Source organism: Perissodus microlepis, chromosome 23, assembly GCF_051167445.1.
Source record: "Perissodus microlepis isolate ML-2025 ecotype Zambia chromosome 23, ASM5116744v1, whole genome shotgun sequence".
NCBI classification, from domain to species: Eukaryota; Metazoa; Chordata; class Actinopteri; order Cichliformes; family Cichlidae; genus Perissodus; species Perissodus microlepis.
This window is the reverse complement of record NC_140482.1, coordinates 42522522-42549161: the sequence shown is the minus strand read 5'-3', so window position 1 is coordinate 42549161 and position 26640 is coordinate 42522522. Positions and strand designations below refer to the sequence as shown.

The window sequence follows — 26640 nt, the reverse complement described above, 5'->3', positions numbered from 1 at the left end:
GAATGAGGAGCTAAAGGGATGAAGACCACCACTGGCTCAGATAACAGTCTGCATTCTTCCCACGCTGTGATCTGTGCAGGGGGCCCCTTGTTGTACGAGGGCGTGCAGCTGGTGCAGAACTCGGCGGCTTTGAACGGGACCCAGCGGGTGCTGCTGGATCATGTTTTATCTGAGGAAGAGTGTGCAGAGCTCAGACAGCTGGCACATGTAAGGACAGTTTTACAGATCGTGCATTTGTTTCTGTCTCAGTGTGTGAAACTGTATTTAAAGTGGTTTCTGTATTCTTGTCCTAAAGACTGCCACGATGGCAGGAGACGGTTACAAAGGGAGGATGTCCCCTCACACTCCCAATGAGAAGTTCGAAGGAGCCAGTGTGCTTAAAACCCTGCAGGTAAACACTGGTCACTAAACAAACAAGTCTCTAATTTCCAGCCTGGTTATGAATGTTAGGACAAGCTTCATAAACTGTAACCAGGACTGTTAGGTTACCTCCACTCTGATGGCGTTTAAAATTTCCCTCTCTCCTCCCAGCACGGCTTTGAGGGCAGAGTGCCAATGAGAAGTGCTCGCCTCTTCTACGAAACCAGCGAGCGGGCGAGACGAATCATCGAGTCGTATTTCGTGCTAAACTCCACGTTGCACTTCTCCTACACACACCTGGTGTGCCGGACAGCCATCAAAGGTCTTCAGCTGATGCCAAAACCAGTGTTTAGTAAAGGAAATAAAATGCTGCCTGTCACACCGATGGTTTCAAATGTCCAGGAAGATGGATGGTTGTTGCGTTTACCGTCACATGAAAAGCAGTGTTGTCATTTTCCCCTTAGGTCAGCAAGATCACAGGAATGACCTGAGCCATCCCATCCATGCTGACAACTGCTTGTTGGACCCTGATGCCAATGAGTGCTGGAAGGAACCTCCAGCTTACACAAACAGAGACTACAGGTACGAGGTTTATCCAGACTAACGTGTTTGTGAGGTTTGTTTTATACTGTGAGACGTTCCTGCTTTAATGTCCTTCTTTGTTTCAGTGCACTGTTATATCTAAATGCCGACTTTGAAGGAGGGGAGTTCATATTTACAGAAATGGATGCCAAAACTGTCACGGTGAGAAGTTTGCCCAGCAAAGATGATTTCATAGCTTTTAATTGTTTTGCTTCCAAACAGGTTTACTTGTAAGTTCGTGTTAAATATTCTTGAGCAGTAGTTCTTCAGGCTGCTTTGTCACTAGTTTTCAGAGGAATGTTTTTTTGTTTAAGCCATTTAACACATTAATCATTCAAAGACACCCTGGCAAGGAACTCCTTTTAAATTGAAACCAGCCAAAGGACACATTGTTGCCCCTTTTTTTTTCAGTTGAGTCTAAAATGCTAACATAGTCTGACAAGCATGAGTATTTTTGCACCAACAAGGTGTTTCACAGAGACTTAATGGGCGACCGTGGCTCAGGGGATTGGGAAGCTCATCTGTAACCGGAAGGTTACAGATCACCCCACCGCCTACTGGTGATGGCCAGAGGGGTCGATGGCGCGATATGGCAGCCTCGCTTCTGTCAGTCTGCCCCAGGGCAGCTGTGGCTACAACTGTAGCTGCCTCCACCAGTGTGAGAGTGAATGAATAGTGGCATTGTAAAGCGCTTTGGGTGCCCAGAAAAGCACTATATAAATCCAATCCATTATTATTATTATTATTATTATTATTATTATTATTATTATGGCTGGAAAGCTGGAATATCCCAGCATGGCATGCAGTGTGACCTTAAAAAAATCTGAGGAACTGGACCGTTGGAAACCCAAAAACTCATGAACATAAAATTTATTTTAAAATCCTAATAACGTGTGAAGTTGATGATTTTTAAGTGTCATGGTTTATCTTCAGCTTTGTGCTCACATCACAAGATCATCGTAGCCTCACGTCTGTCCTTCTGTCGTCCCCTTCAGGCATTAGTGAAACCAAAGTGTGGCAGAATGGTAGGTTTCTCATCAGGAGGGGAAAATCCACACGGCGTGAAGGCCGTTACGAGTGGGCAGAGGTGTGCCGTGGCTCTCTGGTTCACCCTGAACCCACTCTACAGAGAACTGGTAAAACGTAGCTTCTTTGTCTACATCTGCTGTTGGAGTCTCTGGTTACTGTCTTTGCAGAATAAACTGAGAGAAGTAACTGGTTACACTGTAACAGTGTCACATTGTTACTCAGTTGGTAGAATAAAAACTACCTTAGTTTATACTGGAGGACGCTGTCAGAGGATTCAGTGCTGGACACTTGCTTTGTTTCGTGCACTTTGTTGTCGTTCTATCAAGAAAACGTTCAGGTGTTCTGTCGATATGTCAGGACCTCTTAAGAGGCAGGAGTCATGTGCCAGTGATCACTGTGTACTTAAATACATGCTGCTGTATTAAAGTCTCAACAGTAGAACAACTTATTATGAAAAGTAATCCTGTGTGATACTGGTTATACTGGTAGAAATCACTGGGACCGTTTGGAAAGGAAGAATGTTTTAACCAAAAATGTACAAACACAAAAAAATCTCACTGAATTTGTGCTGTTTAATAAATGTGTTGGACAAACTGTTTCCTGCTACAGGAGCGACTGCAGGCGGACGAGGTGGTCCAGGCCCTGGACACGCAGCATGTGTTCGGTCAAGGTCTCAACATCAACCCCAAAGATGAGTTGTAGAAACGTCAGAATGGCGCCACCTTCTTCAATCAAACACTTGTATATGTTATTTATTGAATGACCTCTGGATCAGAACATTTCTATTTTTCTACTGTTTTGGAAGTGCAAGGTTAATGTCGTTTTGTGTTATTTTGATTTTTCCTCCTGCTTCTCGTTCAAACTTGAGTTTACATTTTGGTTCTTGGGCGTTCGATCCAATCACAGCCTCCGTGTGTTTGGAGCGACAGGCTGTCGTCAGCTTGTATCTGTAATCTCACTCAACTGTGAAGTTTCACTGCTTTGGGCAACAGACTTAAACACCAACATTTCATTTTCAGTGTATGTTCATATATTAACTTGTCTTCACAAATGGTACAGGCAAGTATGTTTTTAAGCACATTATCCCTTTTTATTAGTTTGTATTTCTATGACTGTAATATATTTTTAAATACGCGGTGCACTGTTGTTTTCTCCGAGTCTAAAATGAGACTCGTCTGAATAATTAGTGTCTTGTTGAATATTTAAGTGAAACGGGAAACATCTTTAGTCAGGTTAGTTCATTAGTTGTAATAAATCACTCTGCACGACACTGCCTAAGATGCTCACTGACACGAGGACAGAGTGTGTTTGGTTTTTCATTGTGTTTGTCTTGTAATGACAGCTGCTGGCTACATTTAATATAAGAAACTTTTTTTCATAAAAGATGCCAATTATTCCTGTTTCAAGGAATACGTGTTGAATAACGGTCTTTTATTACTTTGTGTGGTTGGTCCAGAACGGTCGAGTCGTGCACTGGAGATCAGGTGGAGAAGAGAAATAAATAAGAGTAACTTGGCTTTTCTACGTGGGTTCAAAATGTTTTACTGTTTAATTCTGAAATGCTGAAGAACACATGTATGTGTACATGCCTATAAATTAAAAATATTTCATGTGTTTTGTGTCCATATTGTTTTGTGTGTAATTACGTATAGCAACTAACAATACTATTTATCAGAAAACGTTGTATTTATGTAACCAAACTCTCAGAGAAAAGACAGACGATAAGAAAAAGGTCATTTTTATTCAGGATTACATCGCAGCACTTTGTCAGGAGCTCCGCCCATACTCACAACTTGTGCAAGCATTTACTCAAACCATGCCACACCTGTTTTTAATGTTATTCAGTTATTTACAGAGGAGAGGTCACTGTGGTGTACTTTTACAAATGTACTCGAGCTCAAAAAATGACGAACAAGAAACTCCACCAGGGCCCTGCTACAGAAACCAGGGTCAATAAACTCTGAGTTTGTGCTTCCCGCTGATCAAACAGAGTCAAACACACGAGTAGACAAACAGCAGAGCTGTGATGTCATGGTTCACCATAGCGGGGAACCCATCCATCCACTCATCCAGCCATCCATCCATCCACCCACTCATCCAGCCATCCATCCAACCACCCACCCATCCATCCAGCCACCCACCCATCCATCCATCCGGTGCACTGAGTCATATTTATCGTAAAAAAGAAAACAGGTGGACAGAAAAGTGTCATTTAAATATTTAGCAGACAGCTGCCTTACTGACCACAGAGTCAGCATGTTACAAACATGTAGCCAACAGATTTTGAGTTGTTAATAAATCTACAGTGTGTGCTGATCACATCCATGATCCAAGGCTGGTTGATCCTAAAAGCACTCGTGTTAAATGCACCACTAAACTAAACCTGGGATTTCATGTGCATGTTAATGCATTCTGCTACACACTTTGATATTAACCCTATCAATGAGGAAATGAAACAGTGTGTCGGGGGGAGTCAGAGTTTAAGTTAACCCTCTTTCTGGAACAGATAACCTGGATTTCGGTCATCTCGTGTTTAACAAACTTGGGAGTTTATACCTGCTTTCTGTAACGAGCCCGAGTCCTTAGTTTGAGTTTGCGGAGACCCTGATTAGAGGTAACATGTGGCTTTGGTCGGCGTGCCGGGTTGGTTCGGCTCAGAAGCGGTAGGCCAGCTGTTCAGTGACTCTGAACGGTTTGCTTTCACTGGCGGTGCACATCAAGTCCCTCATGCGCCGCGCACGCCGCTCCTCTAACACCAGCCTGCGGGAGTGCTCTCGGGCCGCCTGCTGCTCCGCTCGCTTCTCCGTCCGCTTTCGCTTCAGCCACCTGAGGGAGGAAAAAGGTATCTGTCAGTCAGCTGATACTTCCAGCACGCTTTCAGAATATTTGCCCTTTGTAGCCAGATGAGGGCTGCATCATTAGCCTGCTTTTTATTATTAATATTGTCTAAATGTAACTTTACTCCTGACAGGATATAAATCAATGAACCAAAATTCAACCTGTAAATCTTTAACTTCACCTTAGAGCAGAAACAAGCGGTGACAGACGTGATTGTCTCTACTCTTACGTGTGCCAGGAAGTCATCATATGAAACTTTCTGCAGGTTACGAAGTTTAAAAGCAGACGTACAGTTTGAAAGCCTCGTCGCACTCCTCACGGCTGTGTAACAGGTACCCACTGTCCTCCTCCAGCCTCTTGAACTCCACCAGCTGCCTCTCCTTGTGCTGCTGCTCCTGCTTCCTCTGAAGCCATGACTTGAAGGCCTCCTCCGGGTCCGGGTTGGAGTCTCTCTAACGGGGGACGCAGAAGCAGCGTATTACCATCCTCAGTCGGGTCACTTTTACCGGACACTTTCTTTGTATTGCATCAAAGTTTAAGACACAAAAAGTGTTGGGGGGAAAAGTGTCCTCGTGTAGAGACTGTGTTATGAGCTTACTGTGCCCCCGTGTGGCCATACTTGACAATTCATTCTCTCGATTTCCTGGGCTCTGTGGATCCTTCTCTCCTCCTGAAGCTGCTCTTTCTTCCTCATCAGCCAGGCTTTGAAGGCCAGCTCGTTCTCCTGCCTCTTCAGCTCTTCTTCCTCACGCCTCCTCTGTTCTGCCTGAGCAACATAATAACTGTGAAGAAATGTAGCAACCATAGCCAGACCTTTTTTTGAAATGACCTAATTCGCTGCATTTCCTACCTCTCTGGCCAGCCTCTGCTTCCTCTCCTGGATCTTCTGCAGCTGCTCTTTCTGCTGTGGGGTCAGGGTGTAGGTGGCCTGGCTGGGTGTCTCCGTGGCAGACTGCACCCGCCTCTTGCTGCTTTTCCTCTGGCTGCCTCTCTGACTCTGGCTGGCTGAGCTAGGCCTGCTCTTTGGTTGTGCTGGAGGTCTGGGGGCCCGAGGGTGATCTATTGCCTGTGGAAACAAGGAGGAGGCAGCCCGAAGGCGAGGAGAAGAGGAGGAACTGTGGATCTTAACAGAGTTTACATTTTGCTCCTGAACACGAGGCGAGGAGCATGAACTGTCACTGAAGTTGTTCGCTAAAGGAGGGAAAAGGGCTTGACTCTCCACCTCTTTTAGGCTGACCAGGTCAAACTTCCCATCCTTCTCCACAAGGACTCTGCCCTCCTTCATCCCCTGGCCTCCCTCGCTGCTCTCCCCAGCCCTGCCAGAACCTCCTTCAGAACTCCTGCTTTCATTGCGAGGTGAAATCTTTAGCTCGGACAGCTTCCCCGACACTTCAGTATCTGCCGGTGCATCCTCAGCTCTTTCCTTGCTCCCATTTTTCCCCTCTACTTCATCGCTGCTGCCATCTCTCTCAAACTGCAGCGGAGGCACCACCAGGTCTACCAATGTCTCTTTAAAATGCAACCGCCTGCGTCGTGTCATATCTGGCACTTCCTGATCCTGCAGCTCCCGGTTAGCCTGCTGGATCTTCTCGAGGATGTACTTCTTCTCCTCGTCTGTTTGGTCATCCATCCCTGGAGGAGGTGGGGCTGTAGGTGATGACTTACTGGGACTGTCCCTGTCTGAGTCATACTCCAATGGTTCCATAGGAGATGGCCACCTCTCTTCATCTTCTTCCAGTTGCTCTGTTTTGTTGTCTCGCTTTGTTTCCTTGTAGTTATTCTTCTTTCCTTTCATTCCCTGTCGTTTCTCACCCTCCTCCAGTTCTTTGTCAATGTCTGCCTCTATGTCCTCATAGTCAGAGCCCTGTGGGGGATAAGACAGACGTACTCTGCATGCATTAATTAAGTCTGCATGTAAATGAAGGTGCAACACCAATACTGAGCAACAGATAACAGGTATGTTTTATTTTGCTCATCAATATTGCATCCAGCAGTGGAACAGTGAAAGTATGCCGCTGCATTTCAGCAGCATAGGTTTCACATCCAAACTCGGTGTGCCAGGTCTGGTAACTCAACACTGCTCGCTGTCACACTTTCACAGAGCAGGCTCAGGTATACACACCTCATTCAGCCTGCAGCAAGTAGAGCAGCATTCAGATATATACTGCATGCTAAAAAGGAAAGAAAGATTAGAAAGACGAGATGCAGGAGATGTAATGTCAGACCTACCTGGTCCTCGCTCCGGCCTTCCTCACTGATCAGCCAGTCCAGATCTTTCTCAAAGTCGTCCTCGTACTCCTCCTGAGTCTTTGTGCAAACTGTTTCGCTCATCATCTACCACCGAACTGAAAGAGGGGACAGAAAGATGTGACGTAATGCTTATAAAAGTTTTTCTCCCTGCACACACTCACACTGTAGCACCCAAAGAAAGTGAAGTCAAGCCTGAGACAGCACAGTGACGATGCGATCATCGCTGTAGACCGTGGAGATCACCTGTGCAGCCAACAACACCTCAGGTTTAAAATCACTGATGATTATTTTCTGCTCACTGTTTTCTGTGAGAGGGTGACTTGGCTTCAAGAGAAAAGTAGCCGTTTTATATTATTCATTTAAGTCTAATAAGTACAGATCACAGTGCAGAAAACACCCTCCAGGATACATCTGGGATTACACGGTGAGCATCTTTCCCGTAGAGTAAAACGTGCATTGTTCTCAAACTCGAGGCTTAAATTTCCCTTGATTTAAATCTTAGTATCTGACCTGGTGTTTATGATGCTGCATTTGTGTGGATTGTGTTGTTATATTGTTTTTATCTGCTGGTTGTGTTCTCGGGTTTCTCTTGTAGTGTTTAATCACAGAGAGGCTGCCACCAACAGGTTGGATGATTTCTTGACTAGTGCTTAATACATGAGACAAAAAAGTGCATAATCATAGTCTTCCTCATTAAATACATTATTTGTGGTGATCACACAGAAACCTGAATAAATCCAGTGTCCCTCTATAATATGTGCTGTTTATTTTATGCCAAAATATAACAGTAAAACAAAGGAGGTACATATCAGTACAGATAACCTTATTTACCCAAGTGTTTGCACATGACATCCAGCCAGTGATGGCTCTTCAGTGGCAGTCATGGTGCTGATGTCCAACGACCTGGGCACCACTAACTGCACGTTAACATTAAGTATAAAGAATAATGCACATAGAGGCAGACCAGGGTTATTCACAGCGGGCCTGTGCTTTAAGAAAACTAACAACAGACAATCCAAAAGAAATATATTTCTGTATTGCAGCTTTTGTGAGCACCTGTATTTGCTATGTTATGGTAAAAACTCCATCACAGCCATTTTTAAGTGGGTTCATTTATATGTTAGGTATAAATCTGTATCAGGGCTTTGTGCCCATCTCATGTATTAGATCAAAGTTGAATAGCTGTCAAAATCTACAATTCTTTTTGGCTTTAATACCTATATAATATCCCTCACTTGCTAACATCTATAGATTTACACGCGCTTTTGATTCAGTGCATGTGTGTTTGGGTCACAGCCGCTTCCACCAGGCAGCTTAAAACACACAGAAACAGAGTCATCTTTAGCTTTTACTTTATTTGTTTCAATCTCTATGCTTTATAGCGTATAGAGGGCAGGCTGAGAGCAGACTGGACCCAGTCGGATTACATCGATCGGTTTTAAAGCAGCAGTGTAAAATGTGACAACAGTGATGTTAAACTCACCAGCAGCAGCTTCTTCCTGTTTCAGTAAAACAACAAATCGACCGTCTAACTGGCCTGCGTAGTCCCCGCCGGCCTGTGGAGCAACACCTGTGCACATAATCTGCTTCAAGTCTCTCCACGGCCCCTAAAAGGTTTAATAGACACGTCGTCATAGAGACCAGCAACACGCTTTACACATGCGCATGCGCACGCCACCTGCTAAACGCGTTCACAAAAACGAAAATCTCCATGAACACAGCGTAAACATGAGAGAAAAGCCAGGAGGTATTAAAAGACCGTAAATATTTAATAAAGTAAAGTTATTAAATGGTCGATTAAATTTAAAGCACTAATCTAGATAAACTGGGTCCTTTTGTGCGTCTTTCCATTATTGCACATTTTTATGACTAAACAAAACTAAAGCGCACATTTGAGCCAGGATAGGCTGCACTTAGAAGATTGCCTCTTTATCTACGGTGAGAATAAAAAAACAAACCAATTCCACAAATGTCAGGACGACGTGTAAAATGTAAACAAAGCCAGAATACACTGGTTTAAACACTGATATGTTTTCCGTGTTATGTTCTGAATAAAACTTGGGTTTATGAGATTTGAGAGTCTTTGCATTCCGTTTTTATTTGCATTTTATACGTCGTGACATTTTTAATCTAATTTTGGGTTTTATTAAAGAATAAAAAAAAGGCAGGCACGTAAAACAAAATCAGGCAACAGATGAAAGATTAAAAAGTGTCAAGAGGGCAGAGAAAAGAGAAAATTTACAAGGAAGTCATTTATCTCCAACCACCTCTCTGATAAGAAGTATGTGTACGACACATCAGTGTAAATGGTTACGGTTAAAGTAAGTAACTCTAGACTTTCACCCCAAAGTAGTTTAAAAAACTTGGAAGTTATACTTTTGCATACTCTCATTTGTTTATAATAAGCCTTGTGATTAAAGGGTGAACCTTTGCAAAGATGTTTCTCAAAAATGAAACAACTGAAAGGAGCCTTCAGCAGGAAGTGTTGTGGCAGCAATGCTGCAGATGCTGGTGAATGATTCAGGACTTTATAAAAACGAACACATTATATGATGTGTTTACTTTTCAAAAGTAAATTTCGTATTTCTTTATGTATGAGTCAATAAAAAAAAAACACTAGTGGATGATTAGAATCAGCAACAGTGCACACTACATGGGAACAAGTTTCTGCCTCTTTTCAGCAAGAGAGCTCGATTTTATCAAGCTAGCAACTGGATATATATACTTTTTAAATAATGTCACAGTATTAAGCTTTAGTGAGGTATTAGTAAGTGTTTAATTCATCATTTATATATCATTACCCCTCCTTAGTATGTCATTTATAAATACAGATATGTTTATCTCTCTGTTACTGTTACACCCTGTATGACTATATTTTAATCATAATCACAGTCATCATCATATATCTGTGTTTATAAATGACACACTAAGGAGGCGTAATGCTATATAAATAATTAATTAAGCACTTGCTAATAGCTTACTAATATTTTAATAATGCTAAATAGTGTGACGTTATTATAAAGCGCTACTTATACATGTTTATGGTTGCATGCAACATAATGAAAAGTGTTATGAGTGAATCCTGACTGCAGGAAAACTTCTGGGGTGTCAGCATTATAGGATCCCTTTGTATGTGCTGCCACCACAGAGTAGGCGTTGATCCAGATTAGCCTGTTATTGACTTTTTTCCTTGTCAGGGTCTTTTTCTTTGCACAGAGCCTTGCTAGTAAATAATAGTAATATGGGCGACTGTTTAATCAATAATGTTTATTGTGTAAATATGGTTTCTTGAGTCAGTGCCAGGCTGCTGTATGTGTTCAGCCAATTGTTTGTTAAAAAAAAACTAGCAAAGTCAGTAAAGTATTTAAAATAATTGAATGAATAAATATAGGAGAAAAAACACACATAACTATTTCACATATTATACTGTATGTGGAATTCAGGGTGCTACTCCCAATGTACGTATATTGTCTCATCACACACAGTGAAATGTGTTTCTGTGTGTTTAATGAAAAGAAGACGAAGGAGGCTGAGGTCGCAGCACAGCAGGTAGGAAATCCTCAAAGTTAAGGCTGCTTCAGCTCACTAACAGACACTAACAGGCACTAACAGGCACTAACAGACACTAACAGGCACTAACAGGCACTAACAGACACTAACAGGCACTAACAGGCACTAACAGACACTAACAGGCACTAACAGACACTAACAGGCACTAACAGACACTAACAGGCACTAACAGACACTAACAGACACTAACAGGCACTAACAGACACTAACAGGCACTAACAGGCACTAACAGGCACTAACAGACACTAACAGGCACTAACAGACACTAACAGGCACTAACAGGCACTAACAGGCACTAACAGACACTAACAGGCACTAACAGGCACTAACAGACACTAACAGGCACTAACAGGCACTAACAGGCACTAACAGACACTAACAGGCACTAACAGACACTAACAGACACTAACAGGCACTAACAGACACTAACAGACACTAACAGGCACTAACAGGCACTAACAGACACTAACAGGCACTAACAGACACTAACAGACACTAACAGGCACTAACAGACACTAACAGACACTAACAGGCACTAACAGACACTAACAGACACTAACAGACACTAACAGGCACTAACAGACACTAACAGGCACTAACAGACACTAACAGACACTAACAGGCACTAACAGGCACTAACAGACACTAACAGGCACTAACAGACACTAACAGACACTAACAGGCACTAACAGACACTAACAGGCACTAACAGACACTAACAGGCACTAACAGGCACTAACAGACACTAACAGACACTAACAGGCACTAACAGGCACTAACAGACACTAACAGGCACTAACAGACACTAACAGACACTAACAGGCACTAACAGACACTAACAGGCACTAACAGACACTAACAGACACTAACAGACACTAACAGGCACTAACAGGCACTAACAGACACTAACAGGCACTAACAGACACTAACAGACACTAACAGGCACTAACAGACACTAACAGGCACTAACAGACACTAACAGGCACTAACAGAGCAGAAGAGGAAAGAGCCTAATTTCTGAGCAGTAAGAGACACAACAACCAAGTGGTACCAATCAGGGTCAATCAAATCAGCCAGGGGCGCCAGGAAAAGGCCTTCCTGCTAAAACTATAAACAATCCAAAGAAGGCACAAGGACAGAGTCAATAATGTTCAAATCAATTCAAATAGGTTTTATTCATACAGCATCAAATCACAATAACAGTTGCCTCAAGGCACTCATGTAGAACAACAGCTTCAGAGGAAATCAGAATAAAAATGTTTGAGAAATATTTTCCTCTGGCTCTTTGAAAGAACTGGAGGGACCGCACTAAAAATCTGACATCTTTTACAGCACAGTCCCATCAAACCTTCGTCCCTTCCCACTTTGAATATGTATTTTATTTTATTTATTACCTTCCTTTATCTTTCCCATGCCTCTGCCTTGTCTCCACCCTTCCCCTAACATTTTTCTATCTACCCCAGCCTTCATCCATTCCTCCTTCCCCCATCCCATCTCTTTACCTCTTATCTGTCCACCTCCTCATAACCCCTGTTTTTTCTTTATCTCCCCCACCCTCTTTATTACCTTTCTACCTTTCCTGTGTCACTATCAGACCCTTTCTTTTCCCTTTTACTCCCAACTGCCTCTTCTTTAAGTGTGGAGAAACACTGAAGCTCCACAGAACTGACCTCCTCCAACAGTGCAGCTCAGCGTGTCAAAACCCTGAACACAAACTTTACACTAATCTGAAACTCTTTCGTTGTTACAGATAATGATAAAAAGGTATAAGAAGGGAAGCCATAGAGCCTGGGGATTTTACATCCAGAAATGTTGTGTAAAACCAGACACGTTATAATTAAAAATACTGAAGAAGAAGATATGATAGCGAGTCTGTACGCACAATGCCAGGACGATCAAACCAGTTTAGATGGATGAAAAAAATGTAATCATTACTTGTTATACTTTTTTCTTTTTCTTGATAAGAAAAGCAGGGATCCAGAGCAGAGATTTGTAACTAGTTTTAAATCAGTTGCCACATATGGCCCACTTTGATCTTATGTTTGTAGGAGCAGTGAAACTTCTGTCAGTGTGAAAATGTTTAACAACACATTTATTCCTGCATTTATCCTAATATAAGAAAAAGAAGTGCTATTTGAACAATATGTCTTTTTTGTACACGATAAACAAATTCTGCTGTCAGCATGGCTCTCTGGGCTTAAATTGTAAGAAATTACTCAATTACAGAAAGTTCTGGTAGCTCATTGGCCAGGTGGTGCTGTAATTATTAAACACAAAGTTTTTGCTAATTTTCAGAAGCATCCACTTTTAAAATAAAGAAATAATTATAAATATATATATATATATATTTCTATAGTAGGTAGTCCAAAAATGTTTTTTCCCCATCTTTTTCTTAATTACTTTGGTGTACTTTGAATGGCCATGGTCGTGTTTGTCAGTAGAAAAAGCTGTTAAACTTATGAAAGTACAGTTAGAAGTCCAAACTGCCTCCCATCACATTTTCCAAAGACATCCAGTGGGCCATACTGGAGTTTGTGGTGGGCCTATTCTGGCCCTTGGGCCCTATGTTTGACACCCCAAACTAGCGTGACTTTTCGTGTAACGTTTGAATTACACGTCACATTCCAGCTCACATTTGGTGCTTTTCTCAGATTTCTCACATTGACAGATGGCTGTACAGTGACAGGGAATCAGCTTGTTTTATATTTTGACTCACTGATAAAGAGTAATGCCTGATTTACACTTCTGCTGCAATTCTAAGTCATAACTTAGGAAGTAAGCACAAACTCCTTTTAACGCTCCCCGATAAACTTCCAAGTAACCGGATGTGCACCTCCCAGGATATGTAACATGTAGCCCGCAATGACCTGAAAGCTGTGGGAGGTTGCAGCGTTAGGGTTAAATGGGGTTTCCGGTTACGTCGTCGAAGTTTAGACGAAGATTTCCCGCAGAAGTCTAATAAATCAATCAATGTTATGAACAATCGTATGAGAAACAGAGGTCCTTAAATACGTCCCCAAACAGCACAAGTCTTTGAATGCAACGTTTGTGTGGCGCACTGAACTCTGGGTCTTGGAGTTTTGTGTAGGCATGCATCATTCTGAGCTCCGCACCGCGATAATGGAGAACGACATTTCCCATGTTGCGTTCATCTCCTTTGACAAACCACGCCCCTTCATCTGAAACATGACTGATATCACGTAGGTGAAACTTCTGACACAGTTTTAAGTTGGTGGTGAGAACACAGTGACAGGCAGCGGCCGGACACACGGACAGAGAATCGTGTCTTGTCCACAGATGGCCACCATCGTGTTTTACTCGGTGAACAAAACGGCTCACACCGCCGCGAGACGATGTTTAACTTCTCCGTTAAAGGGGCTCGCTAGTGCCGGAGAGTCCGTTTCGCGGCTAGCCTCCACTCACAGCCGGTCAGTGCCTTTGCTTCCGGGAACGAGATGGTTTTCGAGGGGTACCGGCGTGAGGTTCATGTCCCATGGGACCGCAGGCAGGTCCGGGAATACCAGGAGGGGAGCCCTGGCGCTCAGCGGAGCCGCAGCAGTAACAGCGGCGGCGGCCGTAGCGGGGTTTCTAGCTAACACTGACCACTTCCAGCGCGCAGAGATGGCAACGAGGGTCCCCCGAGCCGCAAAGGAGACGGGGGAAGAAGCGGACATTCTTCAGAGATGCCGGGGCTTTATGTCGCCGCCGGTGACTGACATTAGTGTGCTGCAGGGGAACAAGGACGAGATGCGTACGAAGATGGAGATGCTGATCATGGAGACTCAGGCCGACTTCTGCAAAGCCCTGGAGAAAGTGGACGGTGGGACGTTCAGGGTTGACCGGTGGAAGAGGAAGGAAGGTGAGGCGCTTCTGCCTGACATAAAATATCCACGCACAGTGTAACAGAGTGTAACACGATTATATTTGCTTAAAGAAGAACCAAAAGTAAACTGACTGTGTCTGTGTCAGGTGGTGGAGGCATCAGCTGTGTGATGCAGGACGGAAAGGTGTTTGAGAAGGCGGGTGTTAATGTGTCAGTGGTGTTTGGGAACCTGACAGAGGAGGCTGCGAAGCAGATGAGGAGCAGAGGAAAGGTCCTCAAAGGGAAAGATGGTGAGTTTTGACTACTGCGATTTGTGTTATTGAACCCTCGATACAGCGGTTTAAACTTTAATATTGGTATCTTTATTTTTCCCAGGTAAACTGCCATTTGTTGCCATGGGAGTAAGCTCCGTTATCCACCCCAAAAACCCCCATATTCCCACTGTGCACTTCAACTACAGATACTTTGAGATTGAGGAGGAAGATGGTAAGCATTAGGCCTTCATCACATCAGCAGGTGGCTCTCAGTGTCAGTGACACAGCTGAGTGTGTGAGTGAATGATAACCCTTGTTTCCTTCTTCCTTGTTCCAGGCACTAAGCAGTGGTGGTTCGGTGGAGGCACAGACCTGACCCCGGTGTATATAGATAAGGAAGATGCCTTTCATTTCCACAAAACCCTGAAGGAGGCCTGTGACAAGCACCACCCACAGTACTACCCCGACTTTAAGAAATGGTACGGTTTGGTTAGCCCCACGCTCGTCCCCTGCACTTGCACGTGCGTCCTTCAGCACGTACGCATCTGTGTGTGGATTTGCACTGGGTGTATCCCCACTGTGGAGTGATGATAAGAGGAAGTCTTTGCCTAAAATCTGCAGTTGCAGAAAAACCGTTGAGCCAAGACGTTAGTCAGGGATTGACTTCAGTGGGAAATGATGGGTGTGGTTTATCTGATGTTTGCTGTATGAAGTAAAATTTTACATTTAAGGAATAATGTGATGTTTTCATAAATATGCCTTTCCTCTTACAGAGACGATTGGCACCCTTCTCATCCACTAAATGTAGCACAGTTTACTGTCTCTACAGACATGCTTTCAGTCGACTTGCTGTTAATTCATTTAGAGCCCATTTGGAGCTTTGATACCTATACTGACGTTTGATGATTTCAAAGTCTGATATATCGGCCGATATTTTTCTTTTTCTCTCAGTAAAGATGGAACATAAACACAATTCCCTCATATTTATTTTTAATCCTCACTAAGATATTACTGCTGTTTTGCTGAATCTGCTGAGTTGGTGTGTTTGTGGTGGTCCAAGCAACAGAGAAGTTGCAGAGCTCCCTCTGGTGGACAAACTGTGGAACATCACTGCTCATAACGTGGTTGAGAGGACATTTCTCTTGCATCTTTAGTTTTTTTAAACGTTTTATTTTACTTTCTAAATTTTCATTACTCGGTCATTATAAATACTGATATCAACATACAGGCAAATCTGTCTTTCAGACTTCATTTGTCGTATGTCATGCCATATATTTGGATATTTATTTGGCCCTGCTTCTGTCTCAGTATATGTTACTGCATGTTGCCCAGGTGTGACAGGTACTTCTACGTCCGCCACAGAGGAGAGACCCGCGGTATAGGAGGAATCTTCTTTGACGACCTGGACTCCCCGAATCAGGAGGAAGTGTTCAGCTTCGTCAAGCGCTGCGCCCGCACGGTGGTGCCCTGCTATCTGCCCATTGTGTACAAACATCTCAATGACTCTTTTTCTGATGAGGAGAAGGACTGGCAGCAAGTTCGACGAGGCCGGTGAGTAGCACCAAACAGTAAATAAGAGAGAACCCATCTGATCAGGCATCAGTTTGATTTTCAGATCTTTGTGGAAGTCTACAAACAAGACTTCTGAGGTCTTCAACAAAGAGCTGTTCATGCTCATCTTGGATTTTGCACAAATAATAAAATTCACACATCAACACCGTGACCTTAAACACACAAGTCTTTTTATCATAGAGGAGTCGAAGAAGACTAAAGAGACTGTTTTGAAGTCAGAGTGAGCGTCCTGACACGCAGAAATGTTGCAGAAGAACCTGCAGTGAGCACGTCATGCAAGGAAACACACAGACGTCCCAGAGGTGATGCTGTGCTTTGCAGAGGAAGAGGCTACAGGTCTGATCGACACAAAGCTACAGTTACTGCTGCAGGAGGGATCCACACTAGACACTGAAACAAAGCTTCACTTATTTTTAACCTTTGATGTTTTACCTGTTGTAGAAAATGAGCAAAGTTTGATATTATTTTTATTCAGATTTTCCTTTAAGAATATTTGAGCTCAAATAAACACAAAATTATAAAGGTTTCACAGACCAGCTGATCCAGGTCAGTCCGTCCTGTTTTTCAGGCCACAGACTTGCAGTGACTGCCAGTCTCAGGTTTAGTCTTCCTTCACTTGTGTGATTGAGCTACTTAAAGAGCTCTGACTGCAGTGTGGTCTGAAGCTGGAGTGGATCCTGGCAGGGAGTCGCTAACAACACAGAGACTGACTTAAAGGGCGAGTTTGAGAATGGATAGCAAGCTGGAAACCAGTAGAGTGATTAGATTGTTCAGATTAGCTCAGTGTGGTATGTGTTGGCGCATACAGAAAGCGCCTCACAAAACTTGCGACATGACGTAATTCAGCTCAGAACTTTGGCACGTCGGGGCTGTGTGCGTCACGTGACAGAGCGGCTGTGGCGTGCGAGGCCTGTTCGCGGTCTGGTTCAGCATTTGCTGCTTCGCTACCAACCCGGCATTTCATCTCCGAGGAAGTTATTCCAGAGAAGTAAAGCAAAGTTCATCTCTGAATGTTTGTAAAGCATTCCCACGTTAAGCTTAACAACCGATATATGGAGCGACTGCCTCTCTCTCTCTCTCTCTCTCCTGCTGCTGCTTCAATCACCAAACTGATCAATGATCAGCTGATCGGCTTTTCTGTCGCGAGTCCGTCTCTCTTCTTTGTTTTTGGCCCACTTTGCACCAGAAAGAGGAAACCAGCGGCTGAACAACAGCAGCACGTTTAACCTTGATAAGCTGTTGTTAGAATTTATTTAATATTACTTTCTACACCAGGATCTTTTTCTACGCAGCTGACGGCTGGTAACTGTGCAGGGGCGGATCTAGCAAAGTTTAGCCAGGGGGGCCGATAGGGCATGAACAGGGAAAAGGGGGCACAGAGACATACTTTTCTTTCTTATTCTCATTTAAAATGTCGAGCTTTTAATAAATAATTATCTGACTCTTACACCCAAAGTTTTAATCTGATGTAAAATGTACAGAAGTCCATTACTGTATATAGTAACTGTTAAGTCTAATATACCCTAGTAAGCTATAGTACTTTTTCCTTTGGGAAGGTACCATCTGTGCAGTCTGCAGTTCTGTAGAAGAACGATGTTGAATCTAATTAATTATTGTGGAAAAATAATTGATTTCTGTGAATTTTCTTTTACACGCATCAAATTAAAGTTGATTATGTCGATTACGCATCACGAAGCGGAGGGTGGAGGGGGGGTTCCCTGTTTATTTATTTATTTATTTTTGTGGGGCGTTTTCAATCCTATTAGTTAGGTTGCTTAATATTTCTGCTAAGTACTCTTTAAAATACCAGAATAGGGAGGATGGTGCAGGTTTACGTTTATTAGATTGATCAGTGTTGCTGAACTATAAAATAGTTTTTACATACAGGTATAACAGAATAGCTTTAGTGTTTGTTTGTTTTTTAAAACTTGAGTATGAACTTGTACAAAATGCAGCAAGATATTAATAAAACAGTCTTATTGATTAAAAAACACTATATCGGAATCATATCGTATCGGCAGATATCCAAATTTATATCGGTATCGGACATTAAAAAGTGGTATCGTGCCATCTCTAACACAAACCTATCACAGTAACAAAGAAAACAAAATGAATAAATACACATTACAATATTATTCCTGTGAAAGTAAACCCAGAGAATGGGCTGCCTTGGTTTGTTCTTATGTGTTTTCATACAGTACCTGATCACCTTAAACAATGAACAGTAAGTTTTGAGCCTACAGTGAGGATGTGTTGCTCTGCAGGTATGTGGAGTTTAACCTGGTGTACGACAGGGGAGTGAAGTTTGGCCTGGCCACGCCCGGCTCAAGAATCGAGAGCATCCTCATGTCCCTCCCACTCACCGCAAGGTAAGCTGCTGCCTCTTCAAAGCACTGTTTGCACCTCGCTTGTGTCGACAGCAGGCTGCCCGCGTCGCGTGGTAACAGAATCACTCTTCATCCTCAGGTGGGAGTACATGCACGAGCCTGCCGAAGGCACCCGGGAGGCTGAGATGCTGGATGCATTACGAAACCCCAAAGACTGGGTGTGACCGGAGCGCCCCCGGGTTTGGACGTCAGTATGGACAAAAACATCTATTTTATAAAGCTGGCTGATCGACCAGCTGGGCAACATTTAACACTGATTTTATAATATGGAGCTGCGCTGTAGATGTCTGAAGAGCTTTTTCATTTTGTCAAACGAGCCGTGGTAAAACGGGCCCTGAATTCTAACGTAATAATGTCAAACTCAGTTCATGAGCTTGGTGCCATTGCTTGCTGCAAGACCAAATAATGTGACTTAATGGGCGACCTCCTGTTCAGGTCAGCTACACTTCCGTGTGCGTGTTTTGTTCTATGACCAGCTAAATGTGGCTCGCTCTGCTCAAAGCTGTTAAAGCCGTCCTCTGCTCGCTTTCAACAAACACCTGAAAAGGACAAACTGAGCCACTGTGTCAGCTCTGCTATCTAATGTTAATAGAAGCTGGTTTCAATGTCCAATGTCCACAATTATGACTGTTTCTGCCACAAAATGAATAAATGGATATTCACCACTCTCTGCTGAGGCCCATTTACTTTGTGCTTGGTCTTTGATTTGTGGTTAATGAATCACTTTATGGTTTGTTTGAACAGCAGTGAACAATACTCTGACCCACAGAGGACGAATGTGAGTCACAGGCCAGGTGGAAACAAGAATCTGTCTTTTTCTTCTCTTCTTCTGTTTCTTTAAAATAAAGTGAAGCTCACACTGGATACATTTGTATCCTTCGTAAGAATCTCTCACTTTGTGAGAGCCTGGAAAACCACCAGGCGATGAATAATTTGTCCCTTTGTGAGTGATGATGGTAATGCGGGGGGGCAACAAGTGCTCACCCAAACAAACTGAACATGTTCTCGAGACGCTGAAAGATTCATGCAGCGAGTAGCGCGTTTTAAATATTTTATTACAAATTAATTCAAGCTTTTGCACAAGTGAAAGATTTATAACAAGCTCCTTACTTTTAGTGTTATGTAACGTGTTTTTCCTCGATAAGGCTTTGTAAAAACAGGGTTCAGTTAAGTAACAGTACAAGTGACCGAACCAAAATTGCTACCTCTACCAGCACGAGTCAGCTCAGTGTCACAGCGAGTGCTGAGGCTCAAAGGTCACGCTGCAAACGTTCAGTGCTCTGCTGTGTGACAGTGATCAGCATTAGTGACAACATATTTGGCTTTAGAGTGTATGCAGCAGCAGCAGTGTTTCGTATAGACTGAGCACTCTGAGGATTACAACGTCATTGTTACTGCTGAGTGACACAGCAAACATGAACCAGACTGTCCTACTTTCCATGAAACAGCTCATTCTGAGCTTCGTCCCTTCATTATTCACAACCTACTGTACTACGGTTACATCAGCACCGGTGCAGTCACTGGCTTTTAAGCTTTAAAAAATGCCTCCCCGTAATGTTTGCACACAGATACACAGTTACATAGATACATTACTCATGCTAAACATAGACTTTATCCACGGTGACTGTAAATACAGAAGCTTCCCCTGACAACCCGTCTCTGCTGCTTTCTGCCCCACATTTATGTGCAAGTCAGTAACTGTAGCACAGCTGCAGCTTCACATCCAGGAGGTCCGTTTGGGAAGGAGGGCGTTCCACAGTTAAAGCAGCTGTCAGAGGCCCCACTAGTGTTCATGGGCCAGTGAGTCCTGACCATTAAACAGTACGGAGACACCTCTAACCTCACGAGGACAGCATGAACTACAGGCGTTACCAAAATATAAGCAGGTAATGACGCATAACTGCCGTCCTTCCCTTAACCCTTTGTGTTTACTAAAGATGGACCAATGCTTTGGTTTGGCGTGTCACCGCATGGTTTAAGGCATATTAACCGAGTCATTTCTGTAACTGGGAGACACTTGCTGTTGCCTATCTTGGCCAGGTTTCCCTTGAAAAAGAGGTTTTTAATCTCAATGGGATCTTCCTGGTTAAATAAAGGTTAAATTAAAAAAAGATATATTATGCCTTGACATCTGTTTACTGTTTACAGGTAAAACCCTCACTGGAGCCACATGCAGGCTCCCGGCCCACCACGAGAGACAGGCTGGTGAATAATGTCCTTTCTCAAAAGTCTGAGTTATGTTCACTTATGATCGAGTCACACACAGCAAATGTACAACAGTAAACTTGTGGATGAAGTATTTTTGACAAGGACGCATTCAAAGGTGAAAAACAAATGATGTGACGCCGCCTACTCGGGTCTCAAACTGGCATCAGCTGGTACCGAGCGTCACTAAAGCATTGGTCTCACACCTGTGATACAAACCCTGTTTGTATCGCATTGGTCTCACACCTGTGATACAAACCCTGTTTGTGAATCTGTAGCTGTGACACCGCGTGAGGAGAAGCAGCAGCGTGTAGACCGGTTTGGCATTGCACCATCACTCGTTCCTTCAACGGTTAGTGCAACTTCTGTTCCAGCACTAATGATTGCATTAGTCCACTGACCAAACAGTTATTAGTGTTTCTGTTGTGTGTGTTGGATTGCAGGGGGGGGCTGGTGAAACCACAGCAGTAGCACTGCTAAACAATAATAGTCTTAGTGTGTGTTAGGGCTTTTGTTAGGCTGCTGGTTAAAAACACGTTCACTTCCCTTGGCCCCCATTGACACTAACAGAACTGCTGTTGACTATGTCCTCATACTGTGGGGGTGGCTCCGTCTCTATTTGGACGTCCGTGTGGCCCACAGCCTCTTCGTAAGATGGCGGCGGGTCGCCGGCGCTTCCGCGCCCTGACGTAAACTCTGAGCCTGGATACGCTGGGCTGCTGTGGATGCTGAGTTCTGATTGGTCACCGTGGTATTCCCTCCCCCAGTGGTCCATAGAGACCACTGACAAGACGTTGTTGTGATGCGAGAGTCCCATGCTGGGGCTGCGCTGTGAGCGTTTGCGGGAGTGGCAGCGCCACACAGTGATTGCGACGCCGGCGATGATGACCACGACCAGCAGCAGCGGCACAATCAGGTAGAGCGAGTGGATCCCGCCCACCGCTGCCTCCAGGCCTCCAGGCGGACTGCTTTCACGCACATATTCTTCCCAGAACTGCCTCTGCACACAGAACATCCACACTGTCAATAAAACAGCCCAAAAGTGCACATCCCCCCCACTGCAAGCGCTTTTTATCCAGATTACTGCAACGCAAAGGAAACCGACAACAACACCCAAACAAACAAAAAGAGAGACCACGTGAGTGCACACATGACCCGGCTCCAGCCTCCACACAATGCTGCACTGGGCTGTTCTTCCTGCTGATTGCAATCACTTTCTGACAAACACCCTCGTTCCGCTCTCGGCACAGGATTTCACTGCTGGACACATGAACGCCACAAAATATCACTTGTAGTTAGAGTGGCTGGCGTGGGTTACTCTCCACTGGTGATGCTGACCTGTGGGATTTAGCTGCAGTGGAAGCCATGTTTTCATGTTTCAAGTGTTTCCCAAGTGCTTTTAAAAAGGGCGAGGACTTTCAATTATCCAAACATCCTAGTTTTTTGGATGATTATGTTATTTTACTACCAGGGACAAAATGATTAGCTCCCCAATGCTAACACGTGTCTTCTTCAGTGAATCTCCCAAGATCCTCCAGACTTGATCATCTTGGCCTAGATCTTCAGGCCCCCCCACAGACTGGCACTGGTGTCAGGGCTCCGTGCAGACCAGCTGTTCTTCACCAGGCATGTTTTGGGTTGTTGTCGTGTTGGAAGACAAATAAGGACCCAGATTTGCTGCTGGTTGTCTGAGGTTTTCTTTCTAAAGCTTCATATTTTCTTCTTTCTTCACGATTCCTTCCATCCTGAGACTCTCTGTTTAAAGTGGGCTGAAGCATTCCCACGGCATAATACTCCCACCCCCGTGTTTCACTGTGGAGCCAGCGCTCTTTGGTTGTACACCTCTCACTTCTCTCTCCAAACATAAGCATCGTCTCTGTGGTTTAACACTCTGCTTTCTACTGTGGAAACTCTGTATGCTTTCTCAACTGATAGCTCAGACCCTCGCTGAAGTTTTGATACTGAGTGAAAATAGGAAAATAACCTTCAGTTTTATCCTGATTCTAGAAGCTCTGAGCATTACCAAGTTAAATCACATCATTTCCCAGCAGTGCTTTGTGCGGTGGCACGATAAAAAGGTCTGTTTTTCCAGAAGGGCGAATAATACTGACCCCGGTCAAACTAATCTGAAACGGTTCTGTTATTGTGCACAAACATGCTTGTTGAAGAAGCACCCGGGAAAGACTTTAAATTTCATAGGTGGGCTAATAATTCTGTCCTCATCTATAAGAATCAGGAAGATAAAGGATCTTCCACTTTAAGCTGTTTATTCCAGCATTCCACAGATGTGCCCCAATGGGAAATGATTTCCTGTTAAAGAAAAACGACGCGTGGTTCATGTTGGAGTTTTGATGTGCACTGTGTGATGCGACACGCCTCCTTATCCTCTCACCGTCTTCTCTTCGTTCTCAAAAGCTTCCCGGGCCTCCTCATAGGTGCAGGTCTCCTCCCGACACTCCCTCTGGATGTTACCCTGCTTTATTTCCTCCAGAAAAAAGTTGGCCCTGCGCAGCCTCCGCAGGACCGAGTGGGCCGCTTCTGCCGGCAGGAACACTGAAACGAGGGAAACAGCAGATGAGTGGAGGAGGGAGGAAGCAAAGACAGGAGCGAGTAGGGGAAAGAAAAAAATGCATTAATCAACAAGCAGAGACAGGAAAGGAATGAAGATGACAGGAAAGCAAGGGCGAGTCAGCAAGCAGAACAGCATGGGGGAGGAATTTAGAGAGCATTGAAAGGGCGGCAAAAAGGATAGAGATGCTGGGAAAAAATAATGAGGAAAATCGGGAGAGGGAGCGAGGTGGGGACTGAAACAAAGGCAGCCGAGCCCAGCGCTGGTCAGTGCCCACATTTCTACATAAAGACAAAAGCTCCTTTGATTTAGGCATCCGTCCCTCTGCCAAATAAAAGAAACTGGAAGAACGGACTTGAAGAGACAAGGTGGCCCTCTGTTTCTCACATCCAGAATATAAACATAAACTCCCCCAAGGAAACAGCCAGATGCCACAACATGCCCAAATTAACAAGTAATGGCTGTGTGACTCATAACTTCGGGAATGGGATCAACAAAAGGCTTAAAAGCAGAAAAAAAGGACAAAGAGCAAAATCCAAACAGGAATTTCCCCCCGGAAAGAATGGGAATTGTTACTGTGTTAACACTGCAGTGGTTTACTAGCATGGACAATGTGGAAAATCAACACAATAGAACAGGAAAAACAAGCGAGAGTAGGAAAAAGAGGAATCCGTGTTTCCGTCTCTGCTTGTGGGTAAACTTACCACTCCCCATGATTCCCGCGGGTCTGTTTGGGGGGATTTATCTGCAGAAAAGCAAACAGGCATTAAGCTTCAGCTTTGAACCTGCTGGTGCGAGTAAGATGACAGTTAACGCGAACTTCCATCTCAGCAGCTACACCCTTCCTTTGGTCCTACTTAAAGATGAGCAGCACGGTTTCTAAGCTCACACAGACCGACGTTTTCTAACAGGGACACGGTAAAGGGCGTCGTTACGCCATGACCACGAGACATCGTGGCTGAAGTGACAGCGACCAATGGCGGCTGCCGTCCAGCGCTCCGCACGGATCCAAAAATAGATGACCATCAGCACAATCATCCATCACAAAGCGCCTCCGCCCCAAACAGCCACCGCGGACACGGCGCTGTGCTAACGGTCTCTATCTGGTTAGGTTAGCTTCGGTGGTGTGTGGCTGAGCGGGTTAGTGTCCTGACAGGTCGATTGGTGGGCTCACGGAGCCTTCACCTTTAAATTCAATCTGGCCATCAACACAGGATCCAAACAAAGACTTCCCGGGAGAGCGTCCCGCCAAACGCTACGGGCTTCACTGCTTCTCGAAACCGTGTGTTGCTGCACACACAACGCCCATCGCTCCGACTTACCTTTTTTCGTCCCCAAATATGCGCATTCGCGACCATTCGTCTCCTCCGCTGCCCGAAAGATTTGTTGTACAAACTGCGCAGGCGCACAAGGTCTGTTTGGTATCGCGGCTTCACGAACTGCCCCGAGTTAAAGAGACACACCGCCGTTAGGACGAAGAATAGCAGGTAAATAAATGTTTATAGAAAAATAACTAAAGATAAATAAATGTAACCAACAATCTAATTATGTAAGTTAGTTCACAAATAGGCCACCCAATAAAAAGCAAAGGTCATCAATGAAAGGCGGCAGTTCTTGTTTTCTCCATCCTCCGCAAGGTTAATTAAACGAAGCTAAAATCGTATGTGACAAAAAAACATAAAGAATAATGAAAAAATAATGAAACTATTTTGTGAACTTGGAAAACTAGCTCAAATAAAACAAAATAAAGAGGAAATATTCGTAGTTTTAGTAGGTAAAACATTTTAATCTTATATCTAACATTTTTCACGTTTCTGATAAGGCTTTGATTGACATGTTTATTGAGAGTTTGGATGTCTAAGACTGAGTCAGCTGCTTAGATCTATACTGAAGCCCTGCTTTCCGCACCACACCCTCAGAACAATAATAATTAAAAAGACTGAAACGAACGAAAACCAAACTGAACCTACATGCCTTCAAATCACAGACGCTAAAATGAAACTAAGCAGAATTAAAAACAAAAAGTGAAAGAAAATATTAAAATAGAATAAATCGAACCCTTGCTATTGTAACCGTGTTCTTGCGTTGTGCCTGACAAAGAAAGGTAAAAGAAAGAAAGACCTCCAAGTCATTAACTTACTCGCTCCAGCTCCTGCGGCCAAATACAAACAGTGGGGGAGAGGGTTAGCTCAGCCCATCACAACTTCCAAGCTAGCCAGAATTATATATTCAGCGTTAACGGCGCCTAAAACACATTTGTGGCACACACACACTACACATTTATCTAACAAAAACAGGCACAATGATGACAATAATTGAACTAAAATAACAATCAGAAACATCAGGGTGGCTAAATATACATTATATGTGTGTTGTACAGTGTTAGGAAAGCAATGACGCCAACCGCTCCCACAGGAGAATTGTAGAGGCCAAAGGGGTACACTGTATTTTAAACCCAGTGGGAGTTTCCCCCCAAAGAGGGACAAAGGACCCCCTGATGATCCTCTTTGGGGGGAAACTCCCACTGGGTTTAAATCTGGGACTCTCCACCACTTGACCTTAGAACTGAAGAAGCTTCTCGGATGAGAGGTGAAACGTCTTCAAGCAACTTAAAGAAGTCCAGACGCTTTTCTTTCCAAGCTCCTTAGACTGCGATGACCTGGATGACTGAGAACCTTCACAGACACCTTCTGTTTGGTTTGAGATTTTGGGACGTTAATATTTGCCAAGCTGAGACGAATTTCACTTCAAATCTCAGATAGTGAGGATGATTCTAAAATGCAGATCCAGAAAACCATCCTCTTTCAGCGACGTTAGTATTAAAGAACATATTCATCTCTAGCATTTGCCTGACATTTCATTTTTTGCTCACGTCACCACATTTTCCAATTCCTCGTGGCAGAGGAAGATACAATTGTTCATTTCACTTTGTTTCCACATGGTTTCCCTCATGCTCAGTGTTCTGTGTCAGTCATTTTAAACAGTTCAATCTAAGCATTGATATTTTGTGCCTTAGACGAGCAATCAAATATGCAACTCCAAGCAGTATATTAACACTGATGAGTTATGATGTCGTGTGTGTGTGTGTGTGTGTGTGTGTGTGTGTGTGTGTGTGTGTGTGTCTCTTACCAAAGTGTAGGTCAAATGTTCCTGCCGGCAAAGTCTTTCAACATCATTACTGATGAAAACAGATTGTAATCA

The 26640-nt window shown here is 43.9% G+C and overlaps 4 protein-coding genes across 10 annotated transcripts in view; 2 read left to right on the top strand and 2 right to left on the bottom strand.

Moving 5' to 3' along the window:
- Positions 1-3585, top strand: part of p3h2 (prolyl 3-hydroxylase 2) — a 50382-nt gene extending 46797 nt beyond the window's left edge. For 3 of the 4 annotated variants that reach the window (XM_084921003.1, XM_084921005.1, XM_084921006.1), the window contains exons 9-14: positions 80-207; positions 296-391; positions 532-682; positions 825-942; positions 1029-1104; positions 1938-3585. In XM_084921003.1, coding sequence (XP_084777129.1) covers positions 80-207; positions 296-391; positions 532-682; positions 825-942; positions 1029-1104; positions 1938-2396 — 1028 coding nt within the window. In that variant the 3' untranslated portion in view covers positions 2397-3585. The remainder of the gene's footprint in view (positions 1-79; positions 208-295; positions 392-531; positions 683-824; positions 943-1028; positions 1105-1937) is intronic. The other variant, XM_084921004.1, reaches the window with a different exon arrangement.
- Positions 3586-3693: 108 nt separating this feature from the next.
- Positions 3694-8690, bottom strand: ccdc181 (coiled-coil domain containing 181). Of its 2 annotated transcripts, none has more exons than XM_084921009.1 (6): positions 8543-8690; positions 7039-7154; positions 5660-6673; positions 5429-5575; positions 5101-5261; positions 3694-4797 (listed from the first exon to the last, which is right to left on the bottom strand). In XM_084921009.1, exons 2-6 carry the CDS (start codon positions 7141-7143, stop codon positions 4626-4628), a joined length of 1599 nt encoding a protein of 532 aa, XP_084777135.1. In that variant the 5' UTR covers positions 7144-7154; positions 8543-8690; the 3' UTR covers positions 3694-4625. The 2 variants fall into 2 exon arrangements, with proteins under 2 accessions (XP_084777135.1, XP_084777133.1); XM_084921007.1 differs by having other exon boundaries at positions 5408-5575; positions 8543-8689.
- Positions 8691-13723: 5033 nt separating this feature from the next.
- cpox (coproporphyrinogen oxidase) lies at positions 13724-19330 on the top strand. The gene is made up of 7 exons (XM_084920810.1): positions 13724-14488; positions 14599-14742; positions 14828-14938; positions 15044-15185; positions 16039-16257; positions 18543-18647; positions 18745-19330. Exons 1-7 carry the CDS (start codon positions 13927-13929, stop codon positions 18827-18829), a joined length of 1368 nt encoding a protein of 455 aa, XP_084776936.1. The 5' UTR covers positions 13724-13926; the 3' UTR covers positions 18830-19330.
- Positions 19331-19702: 372 nt separating this feature from the next.
- On the bottom strand, positions 19703-24898 carry prrg1 (proline rich Gla (G-carboxyglutamic acid) 1). Of its 3 annotated transcripts, XR_014799399.1 has the most exons (5): positions 24762-24894; positions 24144-24184; positions 23263-23423; positions 21117-21870; positions 19703-21076 (listed from the first exon to the last, which is right to left on the bottom strand). XR_014799399.1 is itself a non-coding variant. In XM_084920812.1 (4 exons), the coding sequence occupies exons 2-4, from the start codon at positions 24151-24153 to the stop codon at positions 21409-21411; spliced, it is 633 nt and encodes a 210-aa protein (XP_084776938.1). In that variant the 5' UTR covers positions 24154-24186; positions 24763-24828; the 3' UTR covers positions 19703-21408. The 3 variants fall into 3 exon arrangements, 2 of the variants coding, with proteins under 2 accessions (XP_084776938.1, XP_084776937.1); XM_084920812.1 differs by having other exon boundaries at positions 19703-21870; positions 24144-24186; positions 24763-24828; XM_084920811.1 differs by having other exon boundaries at positions 19703-21870; positions 24144-24898.
- Positions 24899-26640: the final 1742 nt, after the last annotated feature.